A 19,781-nucleotide genomic window follows, 5' to 3' on the forward strand; every position below is an offset into this window, starting at 1 on the left:
AGCAGACACACACGTCACACACACACACACGTCACTCACACACACACACACATCACTCACACACACACACACGTCACTCACACTCACACACACACACACACACACACACACACACACACACACACACACACACACACACACACACACACACACACACACACACACACACACATACACATACACACACACACACACACACACACGAGCTTCACCTCGTAATCTGGACCTCCAAAGTGAGACTTCTTCTTGAGCTCACTGAGGGCTGATTTATAGCTCTCCTCTATCCTTCGCCTCTTCTCCATCTCCTGTGGGTGAACACCAGTCACACTTTGAGACATTTTCCAGAGTAAATGTGTTTGAACACAAAACGGTGAACGGCGCAGACCTTGTCCAGTCTCTTCTGCCAGCTGTCCTCTCTCTTCACCATCAGGTCGATGCAGTGGGACAGGGTGGCTAAGATCCCAGCAGTGGTGGCCTTAAACGTGATGGCCTCGCCCTTAAAGTCTATCCCGTTGATTCCTTTGGGACTTAAAGACTGGAACACTGCAGGAGGAAAGCAGAGGAAACGGGATCGTGTCAAGTTCCTTCAATTAATATTTTATGGGTTATTTAACAGAGTCAATTTGAAAATAAGAACTAAATCAGAACTTTTACATCTGGAACAACAAAACTGTAGAACTTCGCTGCAGTTTCAAATAGAAAAACAAACGTTTGAATGGAAACTCACATTTTTCTTTGCTGCCGTTGTTGTGCAGAAACTCTCCATCTGTACGGGTGCTCGGGAAATCGTCTTCATCGTCCTCTACAACTGGAAGGAGACAAAGTCTTATTGGACACCCAGTCTTCAGACGGGTAACGCCTAGAGCGTCCACTCTCAGCTCAGGCTACGACACAAACCATCAGCAGGGCCAGACAATCTGACAATGGTCTGGTTTCATCTCCACACAGAGAGGGAGGTGAGGAGAACAAAAGCAGGGTTTCATCCGCGGGTTCCGTGTTCAGGCTGCCGTGAACAAATGTTCGGCCAGCATGGACCGGGGGGGGGGGGGCTGTTTGAGACACACTTCCCTGTACATTTTAAAACTTAAATATTCTCTCATGTAGAAGGTTCAACTGTTTGATTTCTCTTTCCAACTAATAAGGAAGAAATAAATTCTATTTAAGAAGCAAGAGTCAGAAAAACAGTCACCTGTGTTTAAAAAGCATGAAGAAAATGTACAACGGTCCCTAAACAGTAAGTAAAGCTACAGAAAAACAACCTTTATTAAAAAGAAATGCTATTTTATTTCAAATGTACTCATCATCGCTGGTCAGTATCTCACTGAGATGAGTGTGTGTGTGTGTGTGTGTGTGTGTGTGTGTGTGTGTGTGTGTGTGTGTGTGTGTGTGTGTGACCAGTTCGCCCTGCTTGTTGATAGCTGTGTGTGTGTGTGTGTGTGTGTGTGTGTGTGTGTGTGTGTGTGTGTGTGTGTGTGTGTGTGTGTGTGTGTGTGTGCGTGTGTGCGCGTGTGCGCGTGTGTGTGTGTGACCAGTTTGCCCTGCTTGTTGATATCAGTGTGTGTGTGTGTGTGTGTGTGTGTGTGTGTGTGTGTGTGTGTGTGTGTGTGTGTGTGTGTGTGTGTGTGTGTGTGTGTGTGTGTGTGTGACCAGTTTGCCCTGCTTGTTGATATTAGTGTGAGTGTGTGTGTGTGTGTGTGTGTGTGTGTGAGTGTGAGTGAGAGAAAACAATTTTTTAATATAGTGTCTCTCAAGATAAAATCACGAGGCGCTTCGAGTGTCCAAAATGTCTCAAAAGGTTTCCGAGAATATTTCATTTGCATTAGCGTTAGCTTGTTGTTAGCATTAGCTATCGCTGGCTGTGACAGGGTTGTTTGCAATAGGTTGGTGCAAACGCTCTCTGACAGGCTCACAGAGGGAGATGCAGGCATGCCCAAATTTTTTAAACATCCGTCGAAAGTGACCAAGACCGCAAGCTTGTGACTGGTCAGGACGCAGCTTCCTGTAAATTCGTCAACAGCACCACCATTACCCCGTCAAAAAGTCAAAAAATATTTAGCAGCTACCGTGGAACAGATCGAAGTACACGTCGCAGAAAAAGTCCAAAAATATGAACGTTTATTACCGCGTGACTGAAGGAGTGCAAAGATATGGTGAAAATATTTTATCTATAGATGGAAATGATGGGAAACGTGGGTTTAGAGGTGGAGGGGAATGAAGAAAAACAAGTCTGTTATAAAGTTTTGGAAACACATAAACAAATTAGTAAATACACCATCAGGGGCGGGAAACATGAGGGTAATGGTGGATGGCATACTCCCTCTGTTCAATCAATCAATCAATCAAAGCTTTATTTATAAAGCGTCTTCCACGACCCTGTCGGGAAGCCCAAGGCGCTGAACATGGTACATGAGAAACGTGAAACATGATGAATAAATCTAAAATAAAAGCTATTCAAATAGTGCAAAAAAGGTAAAACATTGAAGTAGAAGACAAATGGGTAAAACAAGGGATAAAGAGACCAATGAAAACAGGGAAATAAAATCAACACAACTGTTGTCCTGGCGGGGAATTGCTTTGCAACACTCCCCGAGTGATGGAGAAGTATAAACCAGGTGATGCAGTGCTTCCCCTAGGAATTAATGCATCTGAACTCATGCAGTAGGAACTAGGAAATATGAAATACTAGAACCATTTTATTTTAATTTGAACATAATAGTAATAATAATTTAAACAGATTTTTTCCTAACGTTGTTGGCATTTTTCCCACACACAGTTAAACAAAACAATGTTGATTGAGGTGTGTGTGAGAGAGTTAAAATAATAAAAAATAAAACCCGACCGGAGCGGAGGCAGTGACCGACGCATGCACGAGCCGTTTTCAGCTCTGTCTTGTCAAATGCACCACGTACGTTACGAAAAAAATAACTTTAAATATTCAAGCGAAAAAGAGGCGAGCTGAAGAAAACCTAGGGAGTTCTGAAGAAACGTGAGCAACAGTGAAGCAAGCACAGAGATCCGTTACTCTCTCTCTCTGTGTGTGTGTGTGTGTGTGTGTGTGTGTGTGTGTGTGTGTGTGTGTGTGTGTGTGTGTGTGTGTGTGTGTGTGTGTGTGTGTGTGTGTGTGTGTGTGTGTGTGTGTGCGTGCGTGCGTGCATTGCCTGGACGGACTGAGCTCCCGGCTGCAGTTTTGTGTGTAGGGAGGGGCGGGCGCTCTATGTGACTGACCAATCACAGAGCGTGAAGACAGTCAGTTACCCAATGAGGATTTTCCTTCAGCATGATTACAGATATTTATGAGTTTTACTCATCGACATATAAATATTGGACAATGGGTTTCCATAGGCTCCAATAACATGTTTTTGAAGAAAAATGGGAGGTGGCCACCACCGCCATTTTGACCGTGTCACAGGTTCCGTCAAGCCCAGACAATTCCACAAAAGGGAAGAGAGGTGGAGCTGAGGGTGGGGCTGTAAGGCTGGGATCAACTGACGACACCCGGTAGAACTAGCTACAAGCTAACCTGAAGCTAACCCAAAGCTAACGCGGAGGTGGGAGCTAAGCTAACGGAGGTAGCAACCTAGCTACAACCGGAGTTAACTGTGGACAACACCAGAGCTTCTGAGTCAGAGATACGCCGGGCTGACCGCTGGGTAAAACCGGGTGGAACACAGAGGTCTCCGAGACCTCCACAAGCCGGCAGCCGCACAGCAGACAAGCGCCGCTGCGATCTGAGATGTGCAGAGTTGCCGCTGGGGAGAACCGGGTGGAAAGGTTTCCATCCCAGAGCTCCACAAGCCGGCAGCCCGCGCAGCAGACAGAAGCCGCGATCAGACAGATGCGTCGAGCTGCGGGGAGGGGCGAACCGAGTGGAAAACATCGGTCCCCCGAGAGCTCCACAAGCCGATAGTCGGAACCCAGCTCCACCAACATGTTATATTTCAACCCATTTTCTAAAGTGCAGCATTACGTTAAATGCACTGGGTTTTACCCTATTACATTTAAATTTCATGGTTAAACAGTACATGTTAACATCTAAGCTCAGCTCGGCAGTGACCTAAAATACATAAATATAATTTTACTTACCGAAAAAAATGAAGTGGAGACTCCTTGGACGCTCTATTAGTGCAATTAATACCACAGCAAGTCATTTTGTCCAACAATTGCACAAATAATATCCAAAAAAGAATACACACACACAGAGACTCAAAATCCCGGAGCAGTTTCCAAGCCAGACCGAAGCTCTACTGAGGCCTTTCCACGGAGCTAGCTCTGTGGTCACGTGTGTCGGATGCTCATTAATTATACAGAATTTTAGGCTTTTAAAACACTTAAACAGAAGAGTGAGAAAAAAAATTCACCCCCCTCAGAGTGTCATGAGTGTAAACTAGATCATTTAAACCAAAAACATGTTTTGGTACCAGGCTGTAAACATGTTTATTTCTGCTGTGAAATTGGTATTTTTAACATGGGAGTCAATGAGGATTTGCTCGCTTCTGACACCAGCCCCTAGCGGATGAGCTTCAATTTTTCACCCGCATTGTGGGGGCTTGGTTTTACTCGTTTCATGCTCGTATTCGTCAAAAATGCTTTATTCGTACCAGATACTCGTCTGAAACGAGTATGCGGCTCATCCCTAGCTGTAACCACCCTGCCCTGCCGGCTGTGATCACAAGCAACAACACAGTAGTTCCCGCTGCTTCTTCGGGAAACTGCGCAAAAAAATAAAATAAAATAAAAAAATCTTGGGATCTTGTAGGCGTGGCGCTGGGATTTCAGCCGCCTATGTGAGGGAAACACTGATGGAGAAGTATAAACCGGGCTTTGTTTAGTGCTGCATTAACTGAGATGATATGGAGTCACACTAGGGCTACAGGGATAAATCACCGTTAGTAATGAGGGTGAGTTGGTTGAAGCTGAGTTCAGATGAAGTCTCCGTTAAAAACAGAAAACTAATTTTCTGTAAATGTGTTTGTGGTTCTTACTTTTGTCTCTCTGCAGCTCATCTTTGGACACGGCGTCTGCACAGCTATCAAAGTATTTCTGAAGCGTGTCCACCTGCCTGCACAGGATGTCTCTGAATGTCTCCATCTCTGAAAGCTTCTCTCGGAGGCTGTGACCCTAATGAAGATGTGGGGGAAAGATACAACGAAAAGTGGCTTTGGTTAAGTTCTCAGAGAACCAGCCTGCTTCAGCTCCTCGTTTACGTGTTTTAGCAAATATGAACCCCCCGTGCAAGGATACGTTCGTGGCTTGCCATGCTCACCTTGAATGAGGAGGTAGAGGTGGTGGAGTAGCCGCTGGTGGCTGACGTGAGTGACAGCATGGAGCCGTGTCTCCGCAGACTGGACTCAGAGCCATATCCAGAGTCAGCCTGTGGAAACGCCCAGGTGTGGAAGGAGAGAGAGCTTCAGGCACGTCACAAATAAAACACAATTTATTCAAAATAATACAGATCTAAGCTGAATGAGCAGTTTTAAACCAAAAGTACAAGAGAAAAAAATAAAACTGCAATTTAAAAATAAGATAATTTCTATATAATACAAGTTCTCTCTCTCTCTCTCACGCACACACACACGCACACGCACTCGCACACACACACACACACACACACACACACACACACACACACACACACACACACACACACACACACACACACACACACACACACACACACACACACACAAAATCAGAAGGGAAACCTGTTTCCAGCAGCCCAAATTAAACCACTTCCTGTAAGAGGACTAGTTCCTGTTTCCTCTGACATAACCATCTGACTGTGGGTGTGATCGTCCTGCTGCCGGGGGGTGGGGGTGGGGTGGGGGGTGGGGGGATGGGAGCCAACTGCGCCAAAGGTGCACCGACATGCCCTTTGAGACAGAGAGACACTTCTGTTTTCTACCACCAGGGGGCGGGGCAAACATGAGCTGGGGTTATTAGCGGTCAATGACCAGGAGTAGCTTCTGCCTGTGATGGTGTGTGTTTCCGGCCCTTTAGCCAGCATGCTGCTGCCCTGGTGACTGTGTGAATGTTTACATGAGGGATGAGTCATCTGCTTAGTGGATTTTAGGGGGAAAGCAGGAATAAAAGTTAAATGTATGAAATATTTATGATCCAATGGGATTTAAACCTACACACAGGCTTAACCAGCATCTTTTAAATCATTTAATAATGCGAGTTTTCATAAAAGCTACAACTCACACGACTAAATAAAAACGTTTTCTGTTTTTTAACGATAATCAAGATTTCTTTATATTATTTTGCTACGCTGCACATAAACAGGAGTCTTCCTGTTGCCAGTCAAATCTTTCTGATGACTGCTGTTTTTAGCCGTAATGCTTTGTGTTTCCATGGCAACACTGGCTGCTGTGAGTAATGTGAAAGGGAAGCGGGGGCCTTCTAGGAAGGAGTTTTCAGTGGTGACTCAGAATGGGTGGGACGGCTGAAAGGAGCTCATGTGCATAAGATTCCCTGCTGCTTTTGGGTCTGGAATAAAGGGGCGGGGCAAGGAAAGGCAGGGATTTCCCAAGCTGAGGACAAATGGGAAGCATTAGTTTTACTAGACAGAACGAAGGTGTGGTGATCCCACAGACAGACGATGTAACGACGAGCCAGAGTTGTGCAGCTTACCGAGCACCAGCTGTGATTGTGTTTACAGCCAAACTAAATCACCAGTTAGGGACCTTAGATGTACGTTATGAACTGATGCTTCTCATTTGTTTAAATGTTTCTTGGAATTTTCTTAACCAAAAGAATTCCAACCAAAAGCATTTGTTAAAGTCTTTGTAATTAAAGTCATCTGATGTGTTAAAGCGTGTGGTTTAAACCACATCCAGACCTGATGCCGCTGAGTGGCGGCAGGAAAACCTTCCAGAGGAAGGAAACGTCCACAGCTGATCGACCTTTACCGTCTCTAGCGGTAGAGTGTCCGCCCTGGGACTGGGAGATCGGGGTTCAATAAATGATAAATGACCTGAACTTGTATAGCGCCTTTCAGAGTCAGAGGACTCCAAAGCTCCAAAGCGTTTCATTTATTCATTCACACCCATGTGGTGGTGAGCTACACCGTAGTCACAGCTGCCCTGGGGCGCACTGACAGAGCCGAGGCTGCAAAGCACAGGCGCCACCGTTCCCTCCGACCACCACCAGCGGGCAAGTTGGGTTACGTGTCTTGCTCAAGGACACAACAGCAGAATTCTCTGTCCGGAGCCGGGATCAAACCTTCTGATAACTGGACAACCCGCTACACCTGTTGAGCTACTGCTGCCCCCGCAATCCCGGTCGGGTCATACCAAAGACCTAACACATGGGACCCAATGCCTCACTGCTTGACACTCCGCTTTAAGGGGTTGGATTGGGTGGGTGGGGGTGGGGGGGGTGGGGTGGGTGTTGATCACCAAATAGTTCCTGAGCTCGGCCACGGTTGCAGCTTACCGCTCCCCACGGTTATGGGTCAGCTGCAGAGATGAATTTCACCAGTGTGTGATGATGACTATGGGACTTTAACTTTCAAAGGTTTCAGCTGCTTTGATTCGATTCTTTGATTTGTGCCACATGTTTGGACAACAATTCAAGTTCTGAAGGTTTTGGACAGCTCGTTTTCACCAGTAGAGATTATGATTTATTCTGTTTTATCACAAAAAGTAAAGCTACTATAAAAAGCTTTTATTTAAAATTTTTAAGTTAACCTGAATATGTTGATCTCAGAAGTCAAATCTCCAAAGAAGTGGAGAGTCGGTTACTGCTAAAATGAACTAGCTGTAGGAGATGGTGTGTTCATGGACCTGGAAAAATGTCTCATCTTTTAACTGCTGCTTGGGAAAAAACGCGTTTATAAAAAATCTCAGAGTCTCTGATTGGCCAATCACTTATTAAGTTCATCCTGCTGAATATGGGTCAGTTTTCATCATCTGATGACTTCTAGTGCATATTTAGACATGCCCTTATTCATATTGCTAACATTTGAAAATAATATATTAGCCGTATTATTTAATGTTCACATGCCTTCAAAAGTGGGAAAGAATGTAAATACTAATGTTCAACCAGAAGAAGCCTGTAGCTAAAGTAAATCTTAAATAAGAAATAATTTCTCTTGTTTGTAACGAAACCAACACGAGTGGGTAGTTTTCTGTTTTCCTTGTAGTGACTCACCTCCAAGACAGATCCAGCCTCATGATTATGATACAGAATTTGTGCTATTTCTTTCACATCACAATGACACGCACTACTAATAGTGAGTAATAGTGCACCAGTGTCCTACAGACAAACGCACCAGTGGTGGAGGGATGATGATCGTTCCCTGGACTCCTCCCTTCTCTCTCCTCCCCTCTCTGATGCTCTAACAGAAACACACACACACACACATGTGCATACAGTAAACACACACGCTCACAAATCCAGCTGTGATTGAAGTTGTTCTGAATGTCACGAGGATTTCATTTCTCCTGAGGCCTGCAGGTTTGCACGACTAACCCTGTGCAGTTCGATGGAGTCGATCCACTGGTTCCTGTGCTCTGGATCTTGTGCTCTCAGGTACCACACGCTGTCGTTCACACTGATGTCCAGCCGACACTCGTCAAACTCGTGAGGCTAAAAGACAAACACACAAAAAAATAGGCTCATTATCAAATCAGACTGATGCTTGAAGTGCAGGTTAACATTTATATGGATGCACTGAAAAAACATTCAAATCTGGACAAAAGAGACCATCGGCTTCTGGTTTCAGCAAACGAAAAACTGCATTTTAAATACACACATCCTGTAAGGCCATTGTTTTCCATTTCAAACCATTAGAGTGAATTTTGAGTCAATGTGAAGCACATATTTAAACAGCAGCCATGAAAAATTTAGAGAACAAGCTGTTAGCACATTTCCTTAAAAACTTCTGGTGTTTGGGTAAAATTTTGGTCTGATTTACTAATCTGACTTTAGAGCAAGACAAAAGCCGCTTTCTCATAAATAACATAAATTGCTCCATCACCAACAGTGACTAATTAAACAACTAACTAACCATATGTGTGAATATACAGTCTGGCCACGATCCATAGACAGAGATTAGTCGTGGATAGCGATGGGTACTGAATTCGGTACTTTTTAAGGTACCGACCGAATTCCATAGTACCGACCGAGCACCGATTCACGTCATTTCAAACGGTGCCTTGTTTCGGTACCCGTCCTTCATAACGAGAACTTGCCTAGACAGCTGCGCATGCGCAAGAGCGTTACGTCGTTGGTCGCTGCGAGCCAGTTGTAAACAGAGCAGCATGGTAGAAAAAACGCACGCTAAAGCTTGGGTCCACTTCACTAAATGTGATGGGTAACTGGGTGATGATGAAACCAGCGACAACGATCTAAGTGAGACATCCTCATCTTAATCTGCTCCGGTAGGTAAATAACATGTTTAAGATAACGTTAGCTTGATTTGTCAGCTTACGTTCCGCTAATGGTGCGTTCGCTTTCTTCTCTGAACTCCGAATTTCCGACTAGAAGAACATGAACGCGCTCTAAAGTTTGGCTTCACTTTACTAAATGTGACGGGTGATTGGGTGAAGATGAAACCAGTGACAACGATCTAAGTGTGAGGCATCATCGTTTTAATCTGCTCCAGCAGTTAAATAAACTGTTTAAGATAACGTTAGCTTGATAAATTAGCTTCCTATGCCACCATTGTTATCAGCTAATGGTGTGTTTGCTTTCTCCTCGGAAATTCTAACTTCCCAGCAGGAAAAATCAAAGACAAAGGACGGCAAAAGGAATGAAGATACACAGTAAATTTAGTTCACAGTAAAGATGTTTGCTTCAGTTTAATTATCAGCTTATAAAACTACAAGGACGATGTTAAAATACAAGCAGTTGTATGTTATTTATCGTGATATTTATCAAATATTGTTATATATTGAGAAAAATATATATTTAATTATAAAAGAGAATTAAAATATTAAACACTCAAAAGTATCTAAAATTGGTACCGTTAAGTACCGGTATCAATTTCTAGGTACCGGGAATTAGTACCGAATCGATTCAAATGTCAAAGGTACCCATCCCTAGTCGTGGGTCAGAATGTACGGTTGTCTTTTAAACCATCTACACATGCTATTGGACAGCGCTAGGACCAATCAGAGCAACAAACAACGTGACATATTCATCATTATGGTAATCGGTCAACAGGGCAGTTCGGCATGCCCATCAAAGAAGCAGAAAATACATTATTTTTATTAATGAATGACTTAAAGAGCAAGTCACCCCCAAATCAACGTTTTTGCTGCTAAACTACATAAATGAGCGTCTGCGCGTGCTGTAGACACGTGTAGTCAATAATTTGGCACTTTAATGCATCTTTAGTTAAAATTAGGGTTGGGCAATAAATAAAAACTTTATTGTTATTGAAATTTCTGACTCTTATTGAGATCATTTTTCCCATGTCAAAAAAATTGATAATATGAAAATGAAAAGATGTGCGTAAGACGGCAACGTTCGTGTCCTTTTAAGAAGCTGTACCTCCTTGAGTCACGTAAAAATGTGACTCTACGTCATACGTGTGACAGCCCCGTCTAGTGGACAACTTTGGTTTCTGCGCATACCTGTAGTTATCGTCCATTTATCGTTATCGAGGTGAAATCCTCAATATATCGTGATATCAATTTTAGGTCATATCGCCCAGCCCTAGTTAAAATGAAAAATTTCTGCCTAAAACTGTCAGTGTTGCGCCATCTTCAGGTAAAAACTCTGCAATGCAATTTCAATCTGCCATCGCTATGACGTTAGCTGGTACATTACGATGCCATGATGTCGTTGTGAGCATCTGTGTGTGTGTGTGTGTGTGTGTGTGTGTGTGTGTGTGTGTGTGTGTGTGTGTGTGTGTGTGTGTGTGCGTGTGTGTGTGTGTGTGTGTGTGTGTGTGTGTAACCTCTCAGTCTGCCTGGAAACAGCATTTGCTGCATTTTTCCAACAGGAAGTGGGAGTGGAGTAAGAATCTGGTAGGGGGTGACTTGCCTTTTAAGTACCTCTTATCTGCTCTTGTCACAAAAGCCTCTCTTAGAAAACAATACTACCAATTTGCTGCAACGCCATGGCGGCAACAGGGAGCCTTAGGTCGTTTATAGGTGGTCAGGCTGTGGCAGTAATGTGGTGCAATCATGTCCTTTTTACAAAAAATTACACAATGACAGTATAAAGGGGATGTGGGGGCGGTGTGCCGCAGACTTCCGTTTATCTTGGACATAACTTGCTTTTTAATGCGATTGAAGCCACGCTTATCAAGTGTGGTGATCTGACCTCCAGCTCTAATGGAGAGAAGCTCCTGGATCGCTCCAGTTTATCATCTCAGCTGATTCTGTTTACAAAAGCAAAACTCACTGCTCATGTGTAGCATTTCACTAGCTAACGGACCCACACACATAGAGCACAGACACAGCTTCTGCTTTGCTCACACCTTTATGTACACCTCACACCCATGTTAGCCCTCACACCCTGCCACGCTGAGACGCAGACAAGAGCTAACCCAGTTCCTCCAGTCTACTTCCAGTCTCTGCTCTACACCTGTGGTGGCATCCTTTATAATCAGCCGGTGGCTGATTGCTGATCGCCGCCCGGGGCGCGCCGGCAGAATCCCTGCAGCCCCACCTGTGCACACCACCACACCGCATTTACTTTCATTTTTTAATATAGTTACCGGAGCTCAGCAGTAACTCCCCACATCATCATGACACCACCCTCTGTTGCCCCAAGGCGTAACATGCATTTGCAAGTCCAGCGTTGCAGCAACATTATTACCAAGCATGGTGAACGAATGCTGCAAACGTAATGGTGTCAGTATTACACCTATTCGCCAGCATGGCATGTTTTCTAAAAAGGGCTCCAGAAAAGCTTAGGTCCATGTTGATGTCAAAGCCGTTTAAACAAACACTGTTCCTGAGCAGACACCATCTTTGTAGTTTTTCTCTGTTGCAGCTTCGGTGCAAAATCCGCCCAATGTCTCTCTACAAACACAGAGCACTGTGATTGGCTCAACTTAAAATGGTTTCAGCCCAATGGTAGACCTGCTGAGGTTACAGTATGGTTACAGCCATGAGAGTGGGAAAGGTGGGGGGGGGGGGGTGTTGATTTCATAGCCATGGTGCTGTATTTTCACGCCTGAGCCTACGTAGGGGAAACACTGCTGGAATAATCCTTCATTATATTTGTGTAACATCTGGATTTGATCAGAAACTTCACAATGTGTGAAGAATAAAAACAAGCATGTTGAATCTTTAGTCCACACGTAGCCGGGTTTTTTAAAAATGAATATCCGCCCCTCCAAAAACTTGCATCCACACCACCGCGTTTAAAAAAACTCTGTCCACACGTACCCGGATAAATACGTTGTGAAGGACATGCCAGACCTGTAGGCAGCAGTACTTCCCCCGTTCTTAACCTCGTCCTTCGTCTGTGGTCTTCCGCAAGGAGCAGTAATTCCGCTTGCAAAAACAAACAAGCAAAAAGTGCTTGGACAATTGATGGATCGGGTAGTGACAGAGCGCAGCTCTGAGGGCATCCATGCTGTCGGCTGGTGTAAACACAGGTCGCACACGTGATGTCAGCATTTTTTTGTCGCGGAAAGTGCCGTTGCGGACCTTAAAACTCCGGTTTTGTCCGTCCACACGCAGACACCCAAAACGGAGAAAACGCATATCTTCACTTTGGCCGGAGTTTTTAAAAAGATCCGTTTTCGTGTGAAAAAACTCCGTTTTCGTGTGGATGACAGGCCGAAACGTAGAAAAATATCTACGTTTTGGCAGATCCCCGGCTACGTGTGGACAGAGCAGTCAGTTTCAGTGATCAGGCAGTGGAATGACCCACTTATGTGCCGTTAGGAAGATTTCACTGCACCAGTGTGACTTGGCTTCATAGTCGGGCATCTGGACAACACATGGTCTGAGTCAGTAATGCACAACAAGTGATGAACCCTGAGAGCACCTGGTCTTGTGTAGGACCGGGGCTAAACACAGAGATGAGAAGAAGAACTCCAGAATCAAGCCAATCCCTGGTCAACATTCCTTTTGTTCCCACCACTAGATTCAACGCACAGCTGGGTAACGGAGGTTGACCTTGTGGTTGAACCAAACAAAGCTGGACTAATGCAACCTGTTTGAATATAACTTGGGTCACATGGGAGTTTTGAGTCATTCGGTTTCTAGGAAAGGAGGATTTGTTTCTCCAGATCACCTAGGCACAACTGGGTCATTGATTCACTGGCTGTTAAACAACAGCTGAGGACTGTGAGTTTGTGCCGAGAGTGAGAAGACGACTAGGAACCAAGGAGAGAGTAAAAAGAAAACAACAAATAAATCATCCATCACCGTGAGGCTAGAAAAACAACATGACATGCTGATGGTGAGCTCCAACTGGGACGTATGTGAAAAGCAAGCAGAAGAAAACTTATGTTAAATTAAAGCATTTGGGCCAGTTTTAAGAAAACTCAGACTGATGTGCCGCCCAACACAACCAGATGAATAATTTAGCTACGATCGTTGTACTGCACTTTCAATTCAATTACAAGCCAACAGTTAAAACGTGTTACCGGGTAAACTAAGTACAAAAAAAGGAACTACGGTAATCAAACAAGAAGTGTTCCGTTACCATGACTCGGCAGAGGTCACGTTGTTGGCAGGACCTTATCAACATGTGAGAAGAAAGAAGAATACCCATGGCGATTACACTTTGAAATAATTCATGACTATACAAGATGACACATTTTCACGTTTTGTTCACCGACATACCAAAGTCATCTCTCATGGAGGGAGTTTGTCCCGATGCTTCTTCTGAGAACTTCTAACTTATCTCTGCTATTAAAACGCCTCTGCTAGGAGTATCTCTGATGCTGGTCAAATGCCTCCTTTTTATGGGATCTTACTCTTTTCTCACACAAATCACCAGTGACAGGGTTTGAAACAGGGCCTCATGGGTGCGCTTGTTTTGGACGGTTTTCAGACTGTCTGACTTCCAGACAGGATAATGGGAGGACGTGACTTTATAAAACCTTTAACATCACCCATGTCTGAGTTTTTGGACGCAAACATTAAAATGAAACAGCATGATGTTGTCTTTGTTCTATTCAAACAAACGTCCGATTTTGCTTCAAAGGAATCTCCTTTCCCTTTTAACTTCTTTTAAAGGCGGTGCACGTGTCTGCAGTCACTCACGCTTAAAATCACAGGAAAACGAAGATAATTTAAGATTGGAACAAACATGATCAATGAGAGCTTGTGACGCTGCTTTGCACTCAAATATAAAAACACAACTTCTAATTGATTTGAACAACAGGTGGAGGTGGGGGTCTCTGCCCTTCCTGCCCTGGGCGCCCGGTGTCAGTGCCTCGGCTGCTGCTGTCGGGGTGGATGGTTCCCCTGATGGCGTTTTCTTATCCTTATCCTCATCTTAGCTGGTCTGGCTCATCTGATCTCAGCCAATCGTGTTTTTTTTTTTTTTACCATGGGAAAGGGGGCATGTGTGTGTGTGTGTGTGTTGGTGGAGGAGTGTTGTGAAGGGGTTTTTATTGTCAGACTGTTTTTAAAATTCTGGGGATGGGAGGGAATGTGGGTATGTGGGGCCTTTTTAATTTGTTAAGCACTTCGAGTTGCATGTATTGCGGGATTAAGTGCTATATAAATAAAGTTGATTGATTGATTGATTGAACAAAACTAAACTGTATAATTGTTTTTTATAGGATTACAGACTATTAGTTTTCTATCCATCCCTTCATCACAATGCACCTGTAACTAATGCCTTTGTATCTGTGACTCAAATAGAAAGAAATCTGACATATTGGAGGAGGCACCAAAAAAGGTACCAATTACTGATTAAATTGACGTCCAACTAAAATCGAATCACAAGCAATGTGACTCTAGATGAAGAAGAAGAAAAGATCTTTTATATATCGCCTCTCAAGATAAAAATCACGAGGCGCTTCACAAAAAACAAAAAATGTAAAAATATAAAAACGAATTTAGAAAATGATAAAAAAATATATATTTCAAATGAGCAAAAATAGACAATTGTGATTAAAAAATGTAAAGAAAGAAAGAGTGAATAGGGAACAGGGATTTCAGTGGATCCTGAGGAAGGTGGAATAGGTAGGGAAAGCAGAACAAGGACGGGGTGATGAAGGTCACACCAAAGCCATCCTGAACAAGTGAGTTTTCAGCTGCTTTTTAAAGGAGACCACAGAGTCCACTGATCTCAGGCTCGGGGGGGAGCAAATGATCTGTCACCTTTGTTCTTTAGCCTGGTGCTGCACAACCAGTAGTGCGCAGCACTACCACTGACTGTTAGCCCTGCAACGTTGATATTTCATCTCCACAAATAACACAAGCCTGAAGGAGTTCTGCTGTGAGGGGAAGTTGCTAATGGTAACAGTTAGCTTCCACTAGCCGAGACGTTCTCTGCTGTTTCCTGGACGCTAAACCAACGACAGCCCTCCCCGTTGTGAGTCAAGATGGGTGAGTCCATGAATGTGAAGTGACAGTGTGACGTAGATCTGTCAGAATTTTCTGAACTGATCATTTTTTTTGTCTATTTTCTATCAGAAGCTACTGCAGGAGATAAGGGTAGAATACTTTTTTCATGTTCAGCCTGCATGTTAAACTCAGCGTGACTGATCATTTTAAAAATCAATCAGTAAAAAGTGGTTTTTCAGTAAACCTGGTCTTTAATACTTTAAGAGCCAGTAGATGGATCACCACAGCCCTACCTGTAGAAGCAATGCCTCGGTAAGAGGACAAGGACAAAGTCAAGGGAAGGAAAAGCTACATCAGCAAAGGTAGAGGACAAAAAGTTAAATACAAAAACACTAAATACAAAATTTGAGAAAAAAGACATGTTGATCATGACCCCTCTGTCTATTGAAGAAATCATGTGGAAGTCACAAGACAAAAAATTCCCTCAATGGCTGGCATCACTCACTTTAGTCAATCTGACCTCTGTTTGATCTCTTCTTCCTGTCTGTTTAACCATTACATCAATGTTTCATGTATTTTTCTGGAAAAACATCAGCATGCTCATAAAAGAACAAACGACGGAACAAATCGTCACATCTCGAGTTTACACTCAACAGAACTTGAAATATAATTATCGAGGCCAAACCAGCAAGGGCTCCAATTCCTGTGAGAAGGAATTACATGTAGGCCAGCGTGCTCCCATTAACTGGCAATAAGGCCAAAAATGGCACAGGTGGTGGTCGGGCTTTGTTGCTGCAGTTGCACACCCACACTTCCAATAACAGGAACCTCCCACAATTCCAAAAACACAGTAAGAAAGCCCACTCCCAAGAGAAGGCTGGTAAAAAGTCAGTTTGTTCAGTGAGTTGTTACTTTTAAACGAAATGCTTCCAAAAACTGTATGGTCATGAACTGATTTAAGCATTAGATTTCAAAATCAGAACGTTTTATCTTCCTTTCCTTGTGGACAAAATCAACCCACAAGTGTCCTAAAGTCCATTTCCTCAGTGAACGTATAAACAAGCACAAACTTTTGCTTGGAAGTTGAACAAACCTTAAGTGTTTGTTGGTGACTGCAAAGGCAGCCTTAAACAATATTAAACATCTGATGTGTATCGGTGAAATTCTGGTGATACGATACGTATCACGATTTATGATACATTCAGTCAGACAATATTAGTGATTTTTTTAGACTGAATTTATTGTAGGAAAATTCAATAAACAGTCCAAACTGATACTTAACATGAGGTGTCTGAACCATAACAGAGGGGTTTACATTTTAATAATGGAAACAAAATCCATTACTCACTGCTGTCAACTAGCAGTCGGCGTTTGAATTACACCAAAACAAAAGAAAATACACAAATATCTGCATGTAAATTCTTCCAAAAATTAGTTGCACTGCTTTTGAATATCGATGTAAATGTTGCTGGAAAGAATATCACAACATATTGCGATATTGATATTTTTGATACATGGGCTTTGAACATCATATCGCTGGAAAAAATCTATTGCTGTAGCGATATTTTCTTACATCCCTATTAAATAAGTGAGCCATTTCTGATTTAGAAGATTTTACAGGAGCAAGTGTCATAAATGTAGGGATGGGTACCGAATTCGGTACTTTTTATGGCACCGACCAAGTTACATAGTACCAACTGAGTACCAGTTCACCTCATATTAAATGGTGCCTTTTTTCGGTACCCATGCTGCACGCCGGCGCAAGAGCGTAATGTCATCAGTCACTGTGGGCGAGCTGTTAACAAAGCAGCATGGCAGAGAGGAAGCGTTCTGAAGTTTGGGTCCACTTCACTAAATGGGATGGGTACCTGGGTGATGATGAAACCAGCAACAGCGATCTAAGTGAGACATCATCTTAATCTGTTCCGGTAGATAAATAAAATGTTTAAGATAACGTTAGCTGGATGTGTTAGCTTTCGTTCAGCTAATGGCGTGTTCGCTTTTCCCTCAAAACGCCAAAATTCAGACAAGAAGAAAGCGAACGTGCGCTAAAGTTTGGCTTCACTTCACTAAGAGCGATGGGCTGTTGGGTGATGATGAAACCAGCAACAACAATCTGAGTATGAGGCACATTAATCTGCTCCAGCGGCAAAATAAACTGTTTAAGATAACATTATCTTGATAATTTAGTTTTTGTTAACATAGTGAACGGCAAAAGGAATGAAGATACACAGTAAAGTTTGTTCACAGCTGAGATGTTTGCTTCAGAGTAATTAGCAGTTTATAAAACTACAAGACCCACCATCACAAAGTTTGTCCAGAGGAGAAAGGAGAGGAAAAGGAGTTCATGGAGCTGGTTTAGTTTGTGAAACACCACAATATTAAAATACAAACAGCTGTATGGTATCGAAGTTTGCTTAAGTTTCATTTGTAGTTTATAATACATCAGGGCTATTCGGTTCCGGGCCTCGAGTGCCGGTATCCAGCACGTTTTAGTGGTTTCTCTGCTCCAACACACTAGATTCAGTGGTTTAATCACCTAAGGACAAGAAGCCTGTTAATCACCTGCTGACTGAAATCAGATGTGTTGAAGCAGGGTTAAAACCAAAACGTGCTGGATTCTGGCCCTCAAGGACCAGGATTCAATAGCCCTGTACTACATGGTCTCCTCATAATAGTTACTGAAGAGGATTAGGAGTACATGAAACTGGGTTGTTTTTGCATCATTTAGAAACAGTTGTTAAAAGTTTTCATATTGAAAAATTTTGAACAACACTACGATGATAAAATACAAACAATTGTTTGTTATTTATCATGATATTCATCAGATATTGTTAAATATTGGGAAAATAATATATATTTAATTTAAAAAGCGATTTAAATAACTATTAAACAAAGTATCGAAAATTGCCACCGTTAAGTACCGGTATCGATTCGTAGGTGCTGTGAATTGGTACCACATCGATTCAAATGTCAAAGGTACCCATGCCTACATAAATGTTAATTAAAGATGAGAAACTGTGTATACTTTTGTCAGATGAACAATAACATAGAAGAAGTGTTGTACATCTGCTACTGGCTGCCCTGATTTCTTGACTTTGGCCATTGAAAAACACCATTTGACCTCTAATGTGTATGTTTTTATTGTATCACAGTAGGTAATGCAGTCAAATTTTAAAATCATTTATTTTGGAAAAACTTATTTGCAGTAAGATGCTTTGTCAGCTATAACTTTGTATTGTTTTCCGCTGCAGATTTAAGAGGGACAATACTGCTGTAATGAGAAGGGACGACAGCCGAGTCCCATGTGGGAATTATTATTGACATTTGCTGGGAATGGATAAAGCTGAACAAATACAGCCAGCAGCAAAGCCTGCTAGACACTAGCCTGAGGACTGGATTGTTTTTCTCTCGCTACGCTTCAGAAAATAAAGTTAGAGCAACCGTCAGAGTAATGTTTAAAGACTATGACAATCTAAACTCTCAACAGCATTCTTATATTTCAACTCGTTTCTGATACTTAACGAAGAATGTTGACATTTTCTAATGTCCTTGACAACATGTTATTAAAGGCTTGTCTCTGCTTGATCATCCAACAGGCCTCTGCTGCATTTCTAAACTATCTACACAGTGACACAACACTCCGAGTCTACTGCTGGGGTTTTAGTACGTTACCACACAGGGCTGTTGCTTTAATAGTCACCTGACAAGCTTCTTATCCTCAGGCACAATTTGGGAAATAATCAGGAGGTCTTTGTAAAACATAGTCCTCACCTACAGTTTGAGGAACACTGGGGTCATGCTCCAGAACTTTTTATCTTTAACTCATTCACTGCCATTGACGACTGAAGTTGCCATTTTAGATCCAACCGTCGTCATTGGCATTTTTTTTACTGTTTGGGCATCGGAACAAGCCCCTGCGCTGAGAGAACAAACATCACAGCTCTAAAGCCGATCTTCATCTGCATACGTCACATGTCACATGATCAGGAAGCAGAAAATCCATGAGTTTTTGGATGCAAAAATAGCATTCGCCATGGCATCACAGCCCCTCCCTATCTGGAAAGCTATCAGATCTGAATGGTCATTACAGCATCATGAAGACAGTGCATGACCTAAGTGTCTTGTTAACTAAATTAGAGGGGACAAATATGGGCATTTCACCATAAAACAATAGACTTCCTGTAGTAAGGGGGTGGGGCTTAGGTGATGTCAGCTGTCCACATTGTCATTGTCTTGAGCTGTGGTCAGTGATCACACAGACAAAGTTTGATATAGATCTGATCATGCACATGGGAGTTATTAAGTCAAGTAATGTAATGGCGAAAGGTCAAAGTTTGAGGCTTA

General features: G+C 42.9%; 1 protein-coding gene across 2 annotated transcripts in view; it reads right to left on the bottom strand.

Annotated features, from left to right (window-relative positions):
* Nucleotides 1–19,781, bottom strand: part of LOC107374827 (ceramide transfer protein) — a 36,682-nt gene that overhangs the window by 8,683 nt on the left and 8,218 nt on the right. For both annotated transcript variants that reach the window (XM_015943107.3, XM_015943106.3), the window contains exons 3-9: nucleotides 8,473–8,589; nucleotides 8,273–8,338; nucleotides 5,264–5,371; nucleotides 4,983–5,118; nucleotides 728–808; nucleotides 386–543; nucleotides 213–305 (exon numbers count right to left, since the gene is read on the bottom strand). In XM_015943107.3, the coding sequence (XP_015798593.3) occupies nucleotides 213–305; nucleotides 386–543; nucleotides 728–808; nucleotides 4,983–5,118; nucleotides 5,264–5,371; nucleotides 8,273–8,338; nucleotides 8,473–8,589 (759 nt within the window). The remainder of the gene's footprint in view (nucleotides 1–212; nucleotides 306–385; nucleotides 544–727; nucleotides 809–4,982; nucleotides 5,119–5,263; nucleotides 5,372–8,272; nucleotides 8,339–8,472; nucleotides 8,590–19,781) is intronic.

Source organism: Nothobranchius furzeri, chromosome 6 (genome assembly GCF_043380555.1).
Source record: "Nothobranchius furzeri strain GRZ-AD chromosome 6, NfurGRZ-RIMD1, whole genome shotgun sequence".
Taxonomy (NCBI): Eukaryota; Metazoa; Chordata; class Actinopteri; order Cyprinodontiformes; family Nothobranchiidae; genus Nothobranchius; species Nothobranchius furzeri.